The sequence below is a fragment of the Musa acuminata genome, chromosome BXJ3-5 (genome assembly GCF_036884655.1).
Source record: "Musa acuminata AAA Group cultivar baxijiao chromosome BXJ3-5, Cavendish_Baxijiao_AAA, whole genome shotgun sequence".
Classification (NCBI taxonomy): Eukaryota; Viridiplantae; Streptophyta; class Magnoliopsida; order Zingiberales; family Musaceae; genus Musa; species Musa acuminata.
Genome location: NC_088353.1, coordinates 25702896 through 25723856, shown reverse-complemented (window position 1 = coordinate 25723856; position 20961 = coordinate 25702896). Strand labels below are relative to the sequence as shown.

Here is a 20961-nt window from a genome sequence, read left to right as displayed (position 1 = left end):
CTAACCAAGTCTTTGATCTCTTGGTCAATGCATTCTCATGTACATGTAAAGAGCTTATAAAACGAACACACTCAAAAATTATTTGCATCAAATTCCATATGTAAAAAAAAAACTTGGTTTATACATTTTCCAGAGTGAATCTTACAATAAAAATGTAGGTAAATTGGATTAGCCCGTTTCTCTCTCTCTCTAAAAGAAAATTGTAAATAACAATCTGAAATAGTAGTTTGTGAATCCTGCTTTAGATGAAACCTCAGTTTCTTTTTATTTTTACCAGGTTCCTCAGTACAAGAATATGAGGTGATGTCCCACCAACTCAAGTTAAGGTAAACGAGTTTCCGTTTCATAACATCAAAATTACTTGGGAATGTAACTCTGATGGTTGAGGATGCTTCTCTACATCAACTTTACAGATGACTCACTCATCACACTAGCACTCGGTGAAGGATGAGTTTGGCCTCGAAGACCTTAATTCTCATGTTGTTAGTGGGTCTAACAGAGACAAAAAGGGGCAAAAGCTCTACACCTCGATAATCGTGTGGCAAGGCCTGTTGCTCGCCACATGACTTCCTCCCATGTCCCTCAGCTTCCTTTCTTTGATTGCAGGATCCTCCAAAAGCAGCACCTTGTCCTTGTCCCTAACACCCACCATGTGAAGATGATCGCCATCCTCTCTCTCCTTGCCCCTGAACAGAAGCCTCTGCTCCCTTGGTTCCATTCCTGTCACCATCGCCACCACCGTCTTCAACTCCCCTGCAACACCACATGGAAGCTCAGGTAGGTAACAAGAAGATGGAGAAAACACGTAACAGAGGCTGAGAGCATTAATTGGCGTACCGAATGAGGCAGTGGCTCCGATAGATACGTCATGCCAATTCCATCCAGTGGAGATTCTCACCGTCACCACTTCATCAGCTTCCTCTCCGCATCCTCTCTTCTGAACCAACATGCCACCGGGCCGCAGCTCCCACTGGACATCCCCGTTCCCGCTGCAGCCACCGGTGCTGCTGCCGAGCTTGGAGCTCCTCTTGAAGAGCTTCCTTGATCTCAGCTTGATCATTCTTCTTGGCTTTGTGCGGACACAGCTTGGAAGACTTTGAGCTGTATATGGATGGAGAGGAAAAGAGGGAGAGGGGTTGGACGTGCTTTATAGGCGTGCATCAGGATAAGGAGGTCACTGATGGAGGAGAGGTTCTTTCATGGCTTAAGAAACGAGAAAGGAATGGCTGCGATGAGCTTCTTTGTGAGGGCCAGGAAAGAAATGACAACTTTAATTGATGTTGGTGAGCTTGTTTGCTGAAGGGGATATAAGCCCTGTAGACGTTTGAGTAGAATAGCGATTGATGCGGGATGGAGCTTACTGTGGCGGGTTTTACGGGGGAGTGAGTGCGGCAGAGCACATGGGGTGGGGCGACATGCTATGCCTGATTCATGGGCTGACATAATAACAAACACATGGTCGGTTAGGACTAAAACAGTCGGAATTAATATGATGTGGTTGGTGAGGATCAACGAGATCATTGAGGTGGGACCGAACAAGATATTTGTTTCTAAGGTTTTGGCTTTATTCAGCCGTTGCTTACGAGTGATTGATTGACCTATGTTGAGTTCCTTCTCGGGGTGGCCACCATCATATTATAGAGCTTATTCGTGCTCACGAATAATTTACTTTCAAGGGTAAAATCCAACGAGAGAACGTTAATGTCAATCAAGCATTTCAAGGAATATAATATATATATGTTAATATTTAATCTCATGTATGGTAGGTTTTTTTTTTCTTCTTGGTTTGTTTCAAATTTGATTCGTTTTAAGTTATTAATTCTTAAAATTAAGGAAAAAATATTAAAGTTCAGATCATATTTTCCCAGCTAGCAAAAAAAGACAAAAAAAAAAGCACTCCTAATTAATTTTTGATATTTAATATAACATAAATTATTTAATGTATAAAAATCTTAATTGAAAAAGTTACCATATGGTAAAAGAAATTGTGCCTTTCAATAATATAGTATATATTTATAGTTTAAGACCGACAGTTTGGACGTAACTGAATTAGAGTATTCAACTTAATAAAACTTTAGATTAAAGAATAGGAATTTGGGATTAATTTAGATGAGATGAAGTAGGTTTAAGATTCTATTGGCATGTGCGACGAGGGGTTTAGAATCCCCAAAAGATCAAGGCATATGGTAAGGATTAAAATTATCAAGACAATGTTCGATAGGAAATGGGATTTGGAAGTAAGCCATCATTTATAATTCCAAACCCAAATTGAGATTATAATTAGTACGAAGCAAACAAAAGAAAAAAGGTCGCGGGTCCCGCATTTATGATCGATGAGAAGGCCCTACGATCTTGAATCCTGGGATTAGGCACACGAGCTATGAGGTGATAACCAGCTGGCTAAGGTGAGAACCATCCAATTGGATATATATATATATATATATATATATATATATATATATATATATATATATATATATATATATATATATATATATATTTTGGAGAAGAAGACTTTCGTTCTTAATGCAAATGCTATGAATGTCTTATTTCATGCGCTTGATAAAAACGAGTTCAATCGTGTTTCGATTTGTGAAACTATATTTGATATTTGGCATATACTCAAAGTGACTCACGAAGGTACAAATAGAGTGAAAGAGTCAAAAATCAATCGTTTAGTACAATCTTATGAACTTTTTTAAATGAAACCGAGTGAGACCATAGGCAACATGTACACCCGTTTCACGGATGTCGTCAATGGTCTAAAAGGACTCAGTAAAAGTTATTCGAATTTTGAGCTCGTCAATAAAATTCTAAGATCCCTTCCAAAGAGTTGGGACCTTAAAGTCATTGCTATTCAAGAGGCTAAAGATTTAAACAACTTTCCTCTTGAAGAATTAATCAGGTCATTAATGACCTACGAAATGACTTGCAAAGCTCATGAAGAGCAAAAAGACATCCTTCCAAAGAACAGGAAAGATATGACACTTAGAACTCTAGAAAACCACTTGAAAGAAAACTCAAATGATGAGGACTTTGACGATGACTTAACTTCTAACAAGAAAATTTAAAAAAATTATTAAAAGAAACAAATTTAAAAATGACACTAAAACTAAACTTGAACCCAAAAATGACTAAGTTATTTGCTACGAATGCAAGAAGCCGGGACACTACAAAAGTGATTGTCCCCAAGCCAAGAAGAGAACACCAAAGAAGAAGGCGCTCAAAGCAACGTGGGATGACTTAAGCACGTCCGAAGAAGAGGAGTCCTATTGAATCTCAGATTTTGATGATAAAATCAATTGATGGGTTAATTGATCTAATCCATATTATTGAGTTAAGTGTGTAGGATTAACTACGATAACCAGAAAACATAAAGCAAGAATACCGGAGTCAAGTTCGATGAACGTTTAAGAGTCCGAAGAATCGTCGGAGATGCTGCCGGAACCAACCGAAAAGAAATCGAGAACTTGTTAGAATTTTCGAAAGTTCGCCGAAGAGATCGTTGGAGGTGCGCGGAGATCACCGAGAAGGCTCGACTACTCGTCGAAGTCGTCACAAGATCGGGAGCCTACTGGGAGACCGCCGAAAGAAATTCGAGGGCATATCGGAAGTCCACCGGAAGTTCGCCGAAAAGCTCGCCGGAACAAGACTCGACGTTCGCAGTTGAAAACTTGCTTAGGATTTGTTTTTAGTTACGTAGTTCGCATGTAATTAGGATTAGGATTAGGATTAAGAGATAATCCTATATCCTGGTTAGGGGCCAATTGGGCCCAAAATTAGACTTGGTTTGGGCTGAACTTAAAGCCCAACCAGTGAACCGAAGGGTCTGGCGGTGGCACCGCCCAGCACCCGAGAGCTAGGCTGTGGCACCGCTTGGCTGGGCGGTGGCACTGCCAGTACACTGTCAGTGTCAGACACTGACAGGCAGTGGCACCGCCAGCATCGGGAACCAAATAGAATTCAAATTTTGGAGCCCAAATTTGAATTCTCTTGAGGCCTATAAATACCCCTCAATTCTCAGCTGAGATAACAACTTTTGCAAAGCATTAGTTTGAGATAAGAGCCTTAGCAAAGTCTTAGCAAGTCTTGTTTTCAAATTGATTGAGTGTTCACCTCCTTTCTTCTTGTTGAAAAAATTGTAAGAGTGTGAACCACTTGTAAAAGTTGTAAGAGGGGTATTTGTCCTTCCCCTTCAAGAGATTTGCTAGTGGAAGGAGGGAGCCTCATCGAAGAGGGCCTCGCAAGTGGATGTAGGTCATTTGACCGAACCACTTTAAAATTGGCGTGATCTCTGGTTTACATTTTCTTATTGCTATTTACATTACTGCAAACCTTCTTACGTGCTTTATTTCTTCATTACCTTTGCTGCACACCTTTACGAACACGCGTTCAAGTTAAGCTTTTCAAGTTCGGTTTTTATCGTACGAAAGATTTTGCCAAAATCGAAGTTTTAATCCGCTGCACTAATTCACCCCCCCCTCTTAGTGCCGCTCCGATCCTAACAATTGGTATCCGCTCCGATCCTCACTCTCATATTTGGTTTGATACCCAAGAGAGATGGCTTACTCCGGCATACATGAGAGTCATTCTATCACACGTCCACCTATGTTTAATGGGTCGGATTATACTTATTGGAAGACTCGTATGAGGATCTTTCTCATTTCCATGGATTTCGAGCTTTGGACTATTATCGAAAACGGATTTCAAAAATCTTCTCTTCTGATGAGCGAATGGAATGAATCGGAGAAGAAGGTTTTTACTTTAAACGCAAAGGCTATGAATGCCTTGTTTTGTGCACTAGACAAAAATAAATTTAATCATGTTTCAATTTGTGATTCGGCTTTTGATATTTGGAGAACTCTTGAGGTCACTCATGATGGCATTAGTCGAGTGAAAGAGTCCAAAATCAACATCCTTGTGCACTCTTACGAACTTTTCCGAATGAAACCAAGTCGGAGACATGTACACTCGTTTCACGGATGTCATCAATGGACTCAAAGCTCTTGGTAAAGATTTTACTAACTTTGAACTAGTAACTAAAATCTTAAGATCCCTCCCTAAAAGTTGGGATCCAAAAGTTATGGCCATTCAATAGGCCAAAAACCTTGAAACATTCCCTCTTGAAGAACTTATTGGGTCTTTAGTGACCTACGAAATGACATGTCAAGCTCATGAGGAGCTCGAGAATCCCTTTCCAAAGAACAGGAAGGATATGACACTCACATCACAAGAAGATCACTTGAAAAGAACATCAAGTGATGAGGACAGTGACAATGACATTGCACTTTTGACTCAAAAATTTAAAATTTTTTTAAGAAAGAATAAATTTAAAAATAATACAAAAAATAAATTTGAACACAAGAAGGACTAAGTTATTTGCTATGAGTGCAAAAAATCGGGATACTACAAGAACGATTGTCCCCAAGCCAAAAAGAGAACATCAAAGAAGAAGGCGCTCAAGGCAACGTGGGATGATTCAAGCGCATTCGAAGAAGAGGAGTCCAACACCGAGCAAGTTGCTCATTACGCCCTAATGGCCATCGGAGAAGAGGTAACGGATTTAATTGATGCAGATTTACCATATCATGAATTATTAAATGCCTTCCATGAGTTATTTGATGAATGTAAGACAATTAGTAGAAAATACAAATTGCTAAAAAAGGATCATGATAGTCTCACTTGTAATTTCGATAAATTAAAGACTGAATATCATGATAGTTTAACTCCATGTATAAAATGTCATGATCTAGAAACTCTCCAAAAGGAGAACTTGCTACTTAAGGACACATTAAAGAAATTCGAGGTTGGTAGCAAGTCTTTGAACATGATCCTTACAATAAGGGTCACGTTCCTAAAAGAAGTGGAATCGGATTTGTGAGAAGTCCTCACCAAAATCCAACCACCTTCATTAAATGCTCTGTCTAAAATGTTCGGCACCAAAGCAATTGCAACTTTTGTTGCAAATATGGACATAAAACTTATAAATATACATTCAAGAAAATTAGTCTGAACAAACTAATTTGGGTTCCTAAATGAACTATGATCAATTCTATGCAATATGATGAACAAGTCAGATCAGTTTTTAAGGCACCCAAAAGAAAATAGGTGCCTAAAAATAATCCCTTCTTGTAAAAACATACACCATCACAAGCTAGGAGCAAGAGATGGTATCTCGATAGTGGATGCTCAAGACATATGACTGGAGATCCATCTCATTTCTCTATGCTCACTAGCAAAGAAGAAGGGTACGTCACCTTCGGAGACAACAACCAAGGCAAAATCATTGGCAAGGGAACCATATGTAACAAATTAAAATTTTCTATTGATGATGTCTTACTAGTTGATGGATTGAAACATAATCTCTTGAGTGTTAGTCAATTATGTGTTAAAGGTTATATCGTTAGATTTGAATCAAATGTGTGTATTATTGAAAAACCAAACTATAACATAACTATGATTGCATTAAAACAAAATAATGTCTACACCATCAACCTTGATGAACTAAGTAATGAAATGTGCTTCTCCGCTTTAAATGATGATGCTTGGCTTTAGCATAGGAGACTAGGCCATGCAAGCATGAAACTAATATCTAAGATCTCATCTAGAGAATTAGTATGAGGAATTCCAAATATGAAGTTTATTAAGGACAAAGTATGCGATGCATGTCAACTAGGTAAACAAATAAAAACTAGTTTCAAACCAAAAATTCAAATTAGCACCACTAGACCATTATAATTGATTCATTTGGACTTATTTGGACCAATTGACACGATAAGTCTAGAAGGAAGCAAATATACGTTTGTAATTGTGGATGGCTATACTAGATACACTTGGACCTATTTCTTAGCTCACAAAAGTGATTGTTTCAAGTGTTTCTCTAAATTTTGTAAACTCACTCAAAACGAAAAAGGCTTCATGATTTCATCAATTCGGAGTGATCACGGTGGTGAATTTCAAAACCGTGACTTTCAAAATTTTTGTGAAGTTAATGGATACAATCACAACTTCTCCACTCTGAGAAATCCTCAACAAAATTAAGTAGTTGAAAGAAAAAATAAAAACCTACAAGAAATGACAAGAACGATGTTAAATGAACATAGTCTACCCAGGTATTTTTGGGTCAAAGCTGTGAATACGACTTGCTACATCATGAATAGGGTTCTAATAAGACCGTCCCTATCAAAAACTCCCTATGAATTATGGAATAATAAAAAACCAAATGTTTCATATTTTAAAGTTTTCGGTTGTAAATGCTTTATTTTGAATGAAAGGGATGCCTTAGGAAAATTTGATGCTAAATCCGATGAAGGCATCTTTCTTGGTTACTCTTCCGTTTCTAAGGCTTTTCGGGTTTTTAACAAAAGAACCTTAGTAATAGAAGAGTCTATTCATGTAGTTTTTAATGAAATTTCTGATTTAAAGAAAAATGATTTTGATGATGATCTTAGTTTTGATAATTTGAATTTAAATAAACCCCCTCCTCAAAATAGCAACTTGGATGTATCTTCTTTCGAAATTTCCTTACCCAAGGAATGAAAGTATATAGATGTTTATCCAAATTAGCTAATTATAGGAGATACATCAAAAGGGGTTCAAACTCGTTCCTCTTTCAAGAATTTTTGTGCTAACATCGCATTCCTTTCTCAAATCGAACCTAAATGCATTGACGAGGCCTTAAAAGATGATTTTTGGGTTATTGTAATACAAGAGGAATTGAATCAATTTGAGAGGAATAAGGTATGAAAGCTTGTTCCTAAACCTAGTGACCATTTAGTCATTAATACTAAATGGGTCTTTAGAAACAAGCAAGACAAAAATGGTATCGTGGTTAGAAACAAGGCTAGATTAGTGGCCAAAGGTTTCAACCAAGAAGAAGGTATCGACTACGAAGAAACCTTCGCTCTTGTGGCAAGATTAGAAGCCACTAGGATGCTCCTTGCTTATGCTAGTAGTAATAATTTTAAACTATTTCAAATGGATGTCAAAAGTGCCTTCTTGAATGGTTTTATTTCCGAAGAAGTATATGTCGAACAACCTCCCGGATTTGAAAATTCTTTTCTTCATAATCATGTATTCAAATTGACTAAGGCTCTATATAGCTTGAAACAAGCTCCTAGAGCTTGATATGAAAGGCTTAGTTCCTTTCTTATTTTAAATAATTTTACCAAAGGCAAGGTTGATACTACATTGTTTATCAAATATTTTAAAAATAATTTTCTTATTATGTAAATTTATGTTGACGATATTATTTTTGGCTCTTCGGATGAATCACTATGTGAATCATTTGCCAAATGTATGAATCATGAATTTGAAATGAGTTTAATGGGTGAATTAACTTTCTTTTTAGGATTACAAATCAAACAACTTAGTGATGATATATTTCTTAACCAATCTAAATATACATTATAATTGTTAAAACGATTTAACATGGATAATTCAAAAGCAATAAACACCCCTATGAGTACTTCGACTAAGTTAGATATGGATGAAAATAGTGAAAATTTCGATCAAAAAACATATAGGGGAATGATAGGTAGTCTACTCTACCTCACCGCAACTAGGCCGGATATTATGTTTAGTGTAGGACTTTGCACTAGGTTTAAATCTAATCCTAAATTATCTCATCTTAAGAGTGTTAAAAGAATATTTAGGTATCTTAAAGAAACTTCAAATTTAGGATTATGGTATCCAAAATCAGAAAAATTTGATTTAATAGCTTATGTCGATGCCGATTTTGGCGGATACATGATAGATAAAAAAAGTACATCCGGAACATGCCAATTTTTAGGACATGCACTTGTTTCTTGGACTTCCAAGAAACAAAATTCAGTTGCACTATCTACGGCGGAAGCCGAATACATTGCTACAAGTGCATGCTGTGCACAAGTTGTTTGGATGAAAAATACGTTAGAAGACTATGAAATTCACTTCAAAAACGTTCCCATAAAATGTGATAATACTAGTGCCATATGTCTTACCAAAAATCCAATTCAGCACTCTAGAACTAAGCATATCGATATTAGGCATCATTTCATACGCGATCATGTCCTTAACAATAATGTTGTTCTAGAATTCATTGACACAAAGCATCAATTAGCAGATATATTTACAAAAGCTTTGAATGAAGACCAATTTGAATTCATTAGAAGGGAATTAGGTATGTTAAATTGTCCCTAAGAATAAACTTGTTTAAATGGATTTTTCGTAAAGTTTTTCATCCTCTCTACGTTCCTCAGTGGATTTGATCCTTCTCTTTCGATTCTAAATGACATGTTAAATTACCTTATCCTATCTTAAGTTAAACACCGCTCCCATTTGATCAAGATTAATGATTTTAAGATATTTTGTGAATCTCGAAATTGATTTTGATGGCTTGATTATGAGTTTCAAGTTAACGATTTGATAAAATGGATGAATGCTGAATTTTTCTTTAAAATGAACTCTACGTAAATATTTTAGCATGCTGAATTTTGTATGATCAATGCTGAATTCCTGATGTTATAATCACAAATTGTGTGCTTCAAGTCTCATTCCCTTTTTGTTGATGACAAAGGGGGAGAAGTGATGACTAAGTGACGACGTGTACCATTTCGATAGCATGACTTAATGAAAATGTCTTGAAAATGTCTTATGCGCATCGATAACATGACTTATATGAATTACAAGAGCTTGTATAATACAAATATCTTATATGCCTTGCAAAATTCTTGAGTATATCACAAGTTTTTAGATTGGTTGATCATATGAAATCATGCCTTACAATTATATCATGAAATTAATATTGAAAATCTTTATCTCCTGTCGTAGTAAAAATTGTCTCTTATCATTCGACTTGAAAATGATTTTCATAAATGGAAATACGAAGTTTCGTATTTATTTATGCTTGAATTCAATGGGATGGAATTCAAGTGTTTTTATCTTCTCATAATATGACATATAGATAGGGGGAGTTATGTTTAACTCCGTCATCAATTGATTATCATCATAAAAAAGGGGGAGATTGTTGAATCTCATATTTTGATGATAAAATCAATTGATGGGTTAATTGATCTAATCCATATTATTGAGTTAAGTGTGTAGGATTAACTACGATAACCAGAAAATATAAAGCAAGAATACCGGAGTCAAGTTCGATGGACGTTTAAGAGTCCGAAGAATTGTCGGAGATGCTACCGGAACCAACCGAGAAGAAATCGGGAACTTGTCAGAATTTTCGGAAGTTCGCCGAAGAGATCGTCGGAGGTTCGCGGAGATCACCAAGAAGGCTCGGCTACTCGTCAAAGTCGTCACAAGATCGGGAGCCTGTTGGGAGACCGCTGGAAGAAATCCGAGGGCATATCGGAAGTCCACTGGAAGTTCGCTGGAAAGCTCGTCGGAACAAGACTCGACGTTCGCGGTTGAAAACTTGCTTGGGATTTGTTTTTAGTTACGTAGTTCACATGTAATTAGGATTAGGATTAAGAGATAATCCTATATTCTGGTTAGGGACCAATTGGGCCCAAAATTAGACTTGGTTTGGGCTGAACTTAAATCCCAACCAGTAAACCGAAGGGTCTGGCGGTGGCACCGCCCAGCACCCGAGAGCCAAGCGGTGGCACCGCTTGGCTGGGCGGTTGTAATATCCCTCACTTTTGAAAATTATTAATAAAGATTTATTTATAAATCGGAGGACCTATATGTAAATATAGAAATTTCAAGGACTAAACTGTTAAGTTGTAAAAAGAAGAAAATAAAGAAAACCGAAAATTTCGGTTTTATCCCACTACCTCCCACGCTCTCTCTGTTTCTTCGAGAAACAGAGAGAAGCGGTGGGGCATGGGGAGAAGAAGAAGAGAAGTAGAGGGAGAAGAGAAGAAGAGGGAAAAGAAGAGAGGAGGAAGAGGGAGAAGAGAAGAAAAGAAGAAGAAGAAGAAGAGAGGGAAGATGGAGAGGAGAGGGAGAGGCAGAAGTAGTAGCTAGGGCTGCTGCACCTCTGTTTCCCGCAGGTGGAAACAGAGGAGAGGATGTGTGGGGCGTTGGGGAGGAGAAGGGAAGAAGAAGAAGAGAGGAGGATAGCTGCGGCAAGGCTGCAGCGAGGAGGTGTGTGGCGTTGGGGAGGAAAAAAGGAAGAGTACAAGAAGAGAAGGAGAAGAAGAGGGAAAAGAGAGGGAAGAGGGAGAGGAGCGAGAGGTGGCAACAGCTAGGGCTGCAGCACCTCTATTTCCTGCAGGTGGAAACAGAGGAGAGGTGTGGGGCGTTCGAAGAGGAGAAGAAGAAGAAGAGGAAAAGAAGAGGAAGAGGAAGCAGGAGAAGAGGTTGTGATACCTCTGTTTCCTGCAGAGGAAACAGAGGAGGGAAGTAGAAGAGGAGAAGAAGAAAAGGGAAAGGAGGAGCTGCGGCTGCGGCGGTGGAAGCTGCAGCTGGAAGAGAAGGAGAGGAAGAGATGGTGAGGAAGAAGAGAAGAAGTAGAAGCGGGTGAAGAGGCGGCACCTCTGTTTCCTGCAGGAGGAAACAGAGGAAAGGAGGTGCTATTCGTCGGGGAGAAGAAGGGGAGGAAGGAGAAGAAGAGAAGAAGAAGAAAGGAAGGAGGAGGAAGAGGAGAAGGGAAAGAAGTAGCTGCGGCTGCGGCTATGGCAGCTGCAGCTGTGGCAGGGACAGAGGAAGAGGAAGGAAGAAGGGAAGGGGAGGAAGAAGAGAAGGGGCTGCGGCTGCTGCGATGGCAACTGCAGTTGGAAGAGAAGAAGGAGAGGAAGATGAGCAGGGGAGGAAGAAGAGGTTGTGGCCGCGGCTGAGGTTGCGACTGCAACCGTGCAGTTGGGAAAGAAGAGAAGGAAAGAAAGAAGAAGAGAAAGGAAAAGGGAAGAAGAGAGGAAGAGGGGAAGGAGAGGCAGCTGTGGTAGTGGCAGCTGCAGCTGGAAGAGAAGGAGGGGAAATAGAGCAGGGGAGAAAGAAAAGGCTGCGGCTGTGGTGGCTGCGGCCATGGTTGCGACTGCGACTGCGGCAGTTGCAACTGGGAAAGAAAAGAAAGGAAAGGGAGAAAAAGGGGCTGCGAAAGGGATTGCGGCCACAGCGGCAGCGACTGCGTATGCAGCAGCTGTGTCTGCGAAAGAAGAGGAGGAAGGAAGGTAGTGCGGTGGAAGGGGCTGCGATTGTGGCAGCGGTAGCTGCGGCGGCTGTGGCAGCTGCGTTTGGGAAAGAAAAAGAAGGAATGAGAGTAAGAGAGAGCAGGTGACTGTGCCTCGATGTTCGACACGTGGTGTAGTTGCGAAGAAAAGAAGAAAACAGGAGCACAAAACGAAACAGAGAGAGGACACAGAGGAAATGTAGAAGGATTTGGGCTAGCACCTTCTTTGGATCTTCGGATCGAAATCTTTGAAAGGCAAGTTCCCTGATCGTTTCTCCTATAATTGCTTTGATATTTCTTATTGCAAGTTCCCTGATCGTTTCTCCTATAATTGCTTTGATATTTCTTAAGGCAAGTTCCGTGATCGTTTCTCCTATAATTGCTTTGATATTTCTTATTGCAAGTTCCCTGATCGTTTCTCCTATAATTGCTTTGATATTTCTTATTGCAAGTTCCCGATTCGTTCCTCCTGTAATTGTTCTAATCTTTCCTATTGCAAGTATCCTGATCTTTCCTTACTGTAATTTGATCTCTACATTTGATTTGAATATGTGGAACTTGAATTGTTCTAGCCTTGCATTTGATATATCTCTTGTTTAGACATATCGATCCGAATCTGTGCAACTTCTGAGATTATGACTTTTCGTCCTTGTTATGATTATAACTTCATGTATTGACCTCTGATTTAGACAAAACTTATTTGATCAGAATATAGACTCATAAACATTTGTTTTGATAGCTTATTTTAAGAATTCAGAGTAAGTTTGTCTGCCCAAACTTCTATTTCAAATGAGCCTACAGATTTTGCAAAACAGGGATCGTAATTTCTGACCTTTTGATACTGAACTGCTTATAAGTCCCTGTTGCAAACATTGATTTACTCAAAGCTTATTTCATTGGAAACCAGACTCATAGATCTTTCTTTTGATATATGGATTGAAAGATTTGGAATCCAAACACTTGCCCAGCTATCTGTTGAATCTGACATTATGAATTCTGCCAAACAAAGATTTTGTTATACGACCCTTGTTTACCAAATTATTTGTAACTCTCTCTATTGGACAGTTCAATTTATATGAAGCCTGTCTTATCTGAAAGTATAATCCAATGATATATTTCTGAGTCAATTGGAGCACGATTGATAGTTTGAATCATTTGTTCAATGTGCCTCTTGTATTCTGCCAGAAATCGAGCTTTGGTCGATTTCTAATATTCTGGTTTCATTCCTTTGGAAATTGATATCCTTTAGCTTTCTTATTCAATTGAGCTTTATAATACTGCTTTGAATTCTTGTATGCTCTTGTCCTTAAAATTATTTGCATTCTTGAAAACTATTGTGTAACGTTTAAGCTATATCGTATTGACTCCTACAGGCACATGTATAACTAATTGTTCTGCATTTGCTTTCGATGTGTGCCTATTCTAGTTTCATTCCTTTGGATATTGAATTCTTCTAACCTTCTTATTTGAATTGAGCTAAATATGATTGCTTGGATTCCCTATATACTCTTGCTTTTATTTCATTCCAAATCTGAATACATTTGTGAGAGATTTGTTCCTTGCATCATATTGTCTTGAAAAGGCACATGTACGTTTTGTTGTTCCGCGTGTGCTTCTGATATATGCTACTTATTGTTGAAACTGCCCTTTTGTACTCTGGTGTGTGGGATTGTCTGGACCTTTGCCAGAAATGGTAAAGGGTATGCGCTATTTGCCCGCTATGTGGGGTCCCGCTATGAGGGATATTCTGGACCTTTGCCAGAAATGGTAAAGGGTATGCGCTTGTTGCCCGCTATATGGGTATGTGATTAGAGCCTACGATGCTCTGCCGGCCCCCTTTGACTTCACTTAAACGTGGGTGGATGGAGCTCCCAGACGTGGGAGACTTTTATCAGGTGGTCATTCAGAAATGGATGAATCACATTCTGACTGAGATCCCACTACACCTTCTGTATGTTTGATATGATATCCAGAGCTTTGGTTATGTATTTCTGTACATGCTTTGGATAAGATTGATATGTTTGCAATGTCAAAGACGACGTTTGAGCTTCTGTACGGTATTTGTTATTGATATGCTCTGAAATGTTTCATCCACTGTTGATATGTTTCGAAATGTTCCATATGTCGTTGATATGCTCTGGAACATTTCATACGCCATTGATATGCTCCAATTATTCTGTGCTCCATTTGCTATGAACTGATATGTTCTGAAATGTCCTATCTGCCATTGATATGCTCCAATTACTCTGTGCTCCATTTGCTATGAACTGATATGTTCTGAAATGTCCTATCTGCTAGTCATAAGTGCCCAGCAAGCCAATCACGTGAGTGATGGCACGTGTGACTTGATACAGAATCTTTTTGCTTATTATATTTTGGCGTATATCACTTTATAACTATTGCATAAATGCATATATATTGTGATGTCCTTGGATTTGTGCAATGGGAATCGGATCGTGATGAGATCACGATAATGAGACCGATTCACCTTTAAAGACATATCCTAAATAATCCCGGTCATAGGTTACTCGAGAGGGACATCGTGATAACCGGATAGACTGGTGTGCTGTATACCCGTCCATATGATGGATGCAGCTGATCTCATAGCTGCTCGTGTAGAGACACTAGGGATACAGTACAGGTGCTCATTGGAGAATGAGTTCACTGATTGATCCGCTTACGGAATGCTGGATGGTTGATGATGCCTTATTGTCAGACAACGATTCCGTAGTCCTAGTGGTGTATCTGGTTCTTAGACTTGAGACACCAAGGATGTCCTGTATGAGTGCTCCACTCTTTGATACCAGACTTATAGGTTTGGCTGTTCCCAGATCTAGTACAGCTGGTCATTGGGAGTGGTAGTCGACCTTACGAGGGCTATTGAGTGTCGATAGAGGATCATCCACTCTCGGTATCATGAGAGGAATATCCCATGTGTTCTTGCTCAGACAAATCCCTGGCCAGGGTCATTCGGGTTGAGAGAGAAAGAGTTCTCCGGGAGAATCCGATTAGAGCGAGACTCGAGTAGAAACCGTATGGGTCTGACAGCACCATGCTCGATATACGGTCTCTGGGATATTAGATGGATGAGGGACTATAGGTACATGGTAACTGAGGACAGACAGGTCCAATGGATTGGATTCCCCTGTATCGTCTGGGGACTATGGCGTAGTGGCCTAGTACTTCCGTAGTCGATGAGTCGAGTGAATTATTACAGAGATAATAATTCACTGAGTTAGAAGGAGTTCTGACAGGTATGACTCACGGCCAGCTCGATATTGGGCCTAGAGGGTCACACACATATGGTAGGCATTGCGATGAGTAGAGGTTCGGATATGAGATATCCGACGGAGCCCTTGTCTTATTGGATGCAGATCCAATACCCACTAGGGAAAGGACCCATTAGGGTTTTGACACGGGATCTCTATAAATAGGAGGGATTCACAGCCTCATAGGCTAGAGTCTTTGCTTGCCCTTCCTATTCTCCTCTCCCTCTCCACCTCAGAGTAGGCCTGGAGTTTTGAGGAGCGTCGTCGCAACCCTGTTGTGTGGATCACCGCTAGAGAGGAGGACGCTTGACCTCCTTCACCCTCTCCTAAGGATCTGCAAGGAAACAGGGATATACGATCTCCCTAGGTAACACAATCTCTATACGCAGTTTTGTGTTTTTGCGGATTTTGCGCACCAATCTTCGCACGACGATGAATATCTTTTGGGAATCGGGGATTTTTGTTTTCTTGTTCTTCCGCTGCGCATATGATGTCGCCCCCTATGATTTCCCAACAGTGGTATCAGAGCCAGGTTGTTCGTGCGAATGATTGGTTTTGAACTGCGTGTGTTGTGTTTAGGAAGAATATTGACGTCAAAATCGTTGACGCAAAAGCGAGGAAGGGCAGCAACAGTTGCTGCCCTCGATCTGCATACCTGCAGCCGCAGCTGCAGCCGCAGCCAGGCAGCACAGCGCCGGCGCATGCGCAAGCGCTGTGCCTGCAGCAGCCGGCCGGCGGTCTGCTTGCAGCAGGCTTGCTGCTGGCGGGGCTGGCAACCCACGGGCAGAGGCGCCTGCCGCCGCTGCTCCCGCGGGCGAAACCCCCCACAGGGGCGGCCGCCCGGCGGTACAGCACCGTCTGCGGAGGCAGCGGCGCCCGAAGGGGGCGCCCACCCGCAGCGGCATCGCCGCCAGCGGGCGTGCCGCCTGCAGGCGAGGGCAGTGCCCTCGCCCCGCCGCACAGGCCGCCGCCGGCAGGGTGGCGGCGGCGGCAGCAGCAAAAAAGGGCAAAGGGTATTAGGGTTTTCTGGGCAAAAGACAGTTTTGCCCCTCAGAATTTGAGAAATTCCAGTTTCTGTCTTTTGTCCAAATTACGAAAATACCCTTAGGAATTGAGAAATTCCCTATATATCCCTGATTTCAGAAAATATTAATTAATTAAAAGGTTTAGTTGATTATTATTTTTATTATTATCTAGTAGTCCTACATGATGATGATTATTTATACATGTGATGTATGATGAGTGGACGGATGATCATGGACCGTGTGATGTGTGTACTTGTGATTATTATTATTGAGGTCTGCGAACCTCCATTATATTTCTCGTTTATTGTCGGGCCTGCGTGCCTATGATTAAGTTGTAATCACATGAGGAGGCGCAGCGGGAGCGTGGATGCCATAGCGGGACCCACGAGACGGACGATCGTGATGCATGGAGATGCATCAAGATGTCGACGGAACCGACGAGGACGAGATGGACGATCACAAGGCATGGAGATGCACCGTTGCACACATAGATCTTGATGTGAGTGATTAGGCCTACTGGCTCGGGCCTAATCATATTAGGTTGTGGTCCATGATCATCTGGTGTGATTGCTTATACACATACTAGATATGTATATATATTTGCATGCGATGTAGATATATATTAAATATGCATATGTGTGACATGTCATATTAGGAGACCAAATCATAGAAACATCTCTCGATAATATTAAGTCGGTAAACGTGAGGCAATTAGATTGACCCACGTGGCCTTCCATCGTTATGAGTAGGAACCGAATCCCGGTGTAGGTTGAGTTGGTCGAGTCCCTCGAGACTCACCTATATCGCGATTCGCTATCTTGCTTACGACATAGAGATGTCACCGGTGACCTGAGGGCATGATATGCTTGGTCGAGTCCCTCGAGGGTATATCATCAAATCAGACTCATCTTGTAACGAAGGTGTTGACTTAACCGAGCATCATGGTTGGTCGAGTCCCTCGAGGCCATGGTGATTCGGAGGCCGAACAGGACGGGAATCACAAGGAGTTGTGATCGGCAAGAATTGTCTACCTTTTAGGCTTAGTGTGATTGGTCGAGTCCCTCGAGGTTACACTAAGACGCTGATTGGATCCTGATCCCCACTAGAAGTCTGCCGGAGACTTCCGTTTCACGTGCTGAGGGTGTCGCGTGACTCGTTAGTAAAATAGTGGGAGCATATTAAGATAGAAGTCCATATCTTGATAGTTTATTTCTTGCAAAATCTGCATGTTATTCATTTTTGCTACATCTTTATTTTCAGAAAATGTCGCTTTCAAATCCCTTATGTGGCATACTTGATGTCAACCGCCTCACTGGTCCAAATTATACGGATTGGCTCCGTAACTTGAGAATTGTTCTCACAGCGGAGAAAATCGTGTACGTCCTTGATACAGTGATGCCTACGCCCGAAGAAGGGGCAAACGAGGATGAGATCGCTCGCTACGTGAAGTGTTGAATCTCGGGTTTTGATGATGAAGTCAATTGTCATTTGTTATCTAATCTATGTGTTGAGATAAGTGTGCAGGATTAACTACGATAAGAGTAAGACAAGCAGCAGGTGTTGCGCCGGAGTCAAGATCAGGATCACGTTGGGAGTTCGAGAGTTCGACGGAAGTTCGGACGGTCGTCGGAGGTTCAGCGTGAACAAATCCGAGAAGTCCAGAAGCTTGCCAAGCGAAGCTCGTCGGAACTCGCCAAGTGGATCGTCGCAAGTCAAGGAGTATGCCGGATGTCCGCAGAAGGATCACCGAGGGTTATCGGTTGATCGACGGAAGTTGGCCGGAAACTCGCCGGAAGAAGCGATTGACGCATCGGAGCAAAGCTGCAGAAGTTGTCTTAGAGTTAATCGTAGTTAGCATGATGATTAAGCATGAAAATGGGAGGTGATCCCATTAGCTTAATCTTGGGGCAATTGGGCCCCTGAAAAGATTCAAAGTGGGCCGAATGGAGTGAACCATTCGGACCCTGATTGCACCAGGAGGTGCAACCGCCCCAGCCAGGAGGTGCAACCGCCTGGGCTGTGGGGTTGGGAGGTGCAACCGCCCCAGCCAGGAGGTGCAACCGCCAGGGCTGCGAGGCTGGGAGGTGCAACCGCCCTAGCCGAGAGGTGCAACCGCCCAGAGCTCAGTCTTCGAGCTAGACTGGGCGGTGCAACCTCCTCTGCCAAGAGGTAGCACCGCCAGAGCTCAAGTTTCGAGCTCTGCCAGGCGATGCAACCACCGAGCTCAGTCTTCGAGCTCTGGCAGAGAGGTGCATCAGCCTGAGCTCAGTCTCGAGCTCTGCCAGGTGATGCATTCACCGAGCTCAGTCTTCGAGCTCTGGCAGAGAGGTGCATCAGCCTGAGCTCAGCTTGGAGCTCTGCCAGGTGATGCAACCACCGAGCTCAGTTTCGAGCTCTGCCAGGTGATGCAATCACCAAGCTCAGTCTTCGAGCTCTGCCAGGTGATGCAACCATCGAGCTCAGTCTTCGAGCTCTGGCAGAGAGAAGCAATCACCTGAGCTCAGTCTTCGAGCTCTGCCAGGCGGTGCCACCTCTCCAATCAAGAGGTGCAACCGCCTGATCCCAGAATTCTGGGATTTGATCGATTTGATCGTTTTGAGCTCGAATTTTGAATTGGGTTGGGGCCTATAAATACCCCACCCATTCAGCACTGAAAAGATACAGACCTACACCGAAATCTTAATCTTTTCTGTGATTCTAAGAAGCTCAAAAGTGTTGTAAAGCCTTTAAGTCTCCTCCTTCTGTTCTTCGAGTTTTCAGTTGTAAAGTGAGGAGAGAAAGGTCTGTAAAGGTTGTCTCCTGAGCCTGTCAAAAGGAGAGAAATTGTAAAAGGGAAGTTTGGCCTTCGCCCATTGAAGGAAGGCACCTAGTTGACGTCGGCAACCTCATCGGTGGAGGAAGCCAAAAGTGGAGTAGGTCAAGGCTGACCGAACCACTCTAAATCTCTGGTTTGCGTTTATTTTCGAGCACTTTATCATTACTGCAAACCTCCCTCATTACTACTGCTCTCTGCGCTTTCACGAACAAGTTCTAAGTGTTGTTCTTCCGAATCTGCATTCAGACGTAAATTCGTATTTTCATACATTACAGTTTATGTTTACGTTTGATTCTGCAGAACTGTTTTCCGTGCTTTTACGAACGAGCTTCTTTGCAGTTTACACTTACACTTTAATCCTATTGATAACTGTAATCTGTCCTCTACGATTTTACGAACGATTTTCAGCATTTAGACGTAAAACTGCATTCAGACGTAAATCGGCTTTCCTCGCTCAATCATCAGATCTCAGTTCACATTTACATCTTGATTCCAACTGCATACTGCCTTCTGCAAGTATACAAACAAGTTTTTGAGTTTAGACGTAAATCTGCGTTTAGACGTAAAACTGCGTTTAGACGTAAATCTGCGTTTAGACGTAAATCTGCGTTTAGACGTAAATCTGCGTTTAGACGTAAAATAGCGTTTAGACGTAAATCTGAGTTTAGACGTAAATCTGCGTTTGGACGTAAATCTGCGTTTAGACGTAAATCTGAGTTTAGACGTAAACTGCGCTTAGACGCAAAACTACGCTTAGACGCAATCTGCGCTTAGACGCAAACTGCACTTAGATACAAACTGAGAATTTGCTTTTGCATCATAACAGTTTTTGAACGAACGCAGCTTTTGGTTTTTAATCATTGTAAGATTTCCGCTGCACTAATTCACCCCCCCCCCCCCTCTTAGTGCTCTCGATCCTAACATGAAGTACATTGATGACTCCACTCTTGCTCAGTGCTATATGTTGGGCTCTATGACTCCAGAGTTACAAAGACAACATGAAAAGATGGATGCCAGATCCATTCTCCTACATGTCCGTAAATTGTTTGAGGAACAGGGAAGGACTCAACGATATGAGATATCCAAGAGCCTTTTCCGCGCTAGGATGACTGAGGGGACACCGGTTCAGAACCATGTCCTAAAGATGATTGAGTGGATAGAGAAACTCACAGGTCTAGGAATGGTCCTAGAGGATAACTTGTGTGTGGACATTGTGCTTCAGTCCCTACCAGATTCCTTTTCACAGTTCATAATGAATTTTAATATGAACAAGCTTGAGGTGACTCTCCCAGAGCTCCTCAATATGTTGAGGGAGGCAGAGAGTACTATTAAGAAAGAGAAGCCAGTTCTCTACACTGGTGAGACCAGAAAGAAAAGGAAAGCAGAAAGGTCCCTTAAGAAGGGAAAGGGCAAGGGCAAACAAGGTAAAGCAAAGGTTGCTAAGAAAGACCCAACAAAGGACAAAGGCCAGTGCTTCCACTGTGGTAAAGATGGGCACTGGAAGAGAAACTGCAAAGAGTACCTTGCAGAAAGGGCGAAACAAAAGCTTGATGAAGCTTCAGGTACATTCATGATCAGTCTCCATTTGTCAAACTCTTATGATAACACATGGGTATTAGATACCGGTAGTGCTTATCATATATGCAATTCGTTGCAGGTTCTGGCAAGGCCTAGGAGACTAGAGAGAGGCGAGATGGACCTCAAGATGGGTAATGGAGCAAAAGTTACTGTATTAGCTGTTGGCGA

The 20961-nt window shown here is 41.5% G+C and overlaps 1 protein-coding gene across 1 annotated transcript; it reads right to left on the bottom strand.

Moving 5' to 3' along the window:
* Nucleotides 1-240: 240 nt before the first annotated feature.
* On the bottom strand, nt 241-1273 carry LOC135638545 (BAG family molecular chaperone regulator 1-like). The gene is made up of 2 exons (XM_065151696.1): nt 838-1273; nt 241-753 (listed from the first exon to the last, which is right to left on the bottom strand). The coding sequence occupies exons 1-2, from the start codon at nt 1058-1060 to the stop codon at nt 521-523; spliced, it is 456 nt and encodes a 151-aa protein (XP_065007768.1). The 5' UTR covers nt 1061-1273; the 3' UTR covers nt 241-520.
* Between the last annotated feature and the right edge of the window lie 19688 nt (nt 1274-20961).

Excerpts from the sequence above, each read along its gene's own strand:
- LOC135638545 (XM_065151696.1), bottom strand. The coding sequence starts at position 1,060 with ATGATCAAGCTGAGATCAAGGAAGCTCTTCAAGAGGAGCTCCAAGCTC. Across the intron at positions 754-837 it reads CGGAGCCACTGCCTCATTCG|GGGAGTTGAAGACGGTGGTG; the intron begins GTACGCCAATTA and ends GTGGTGTTGCAG.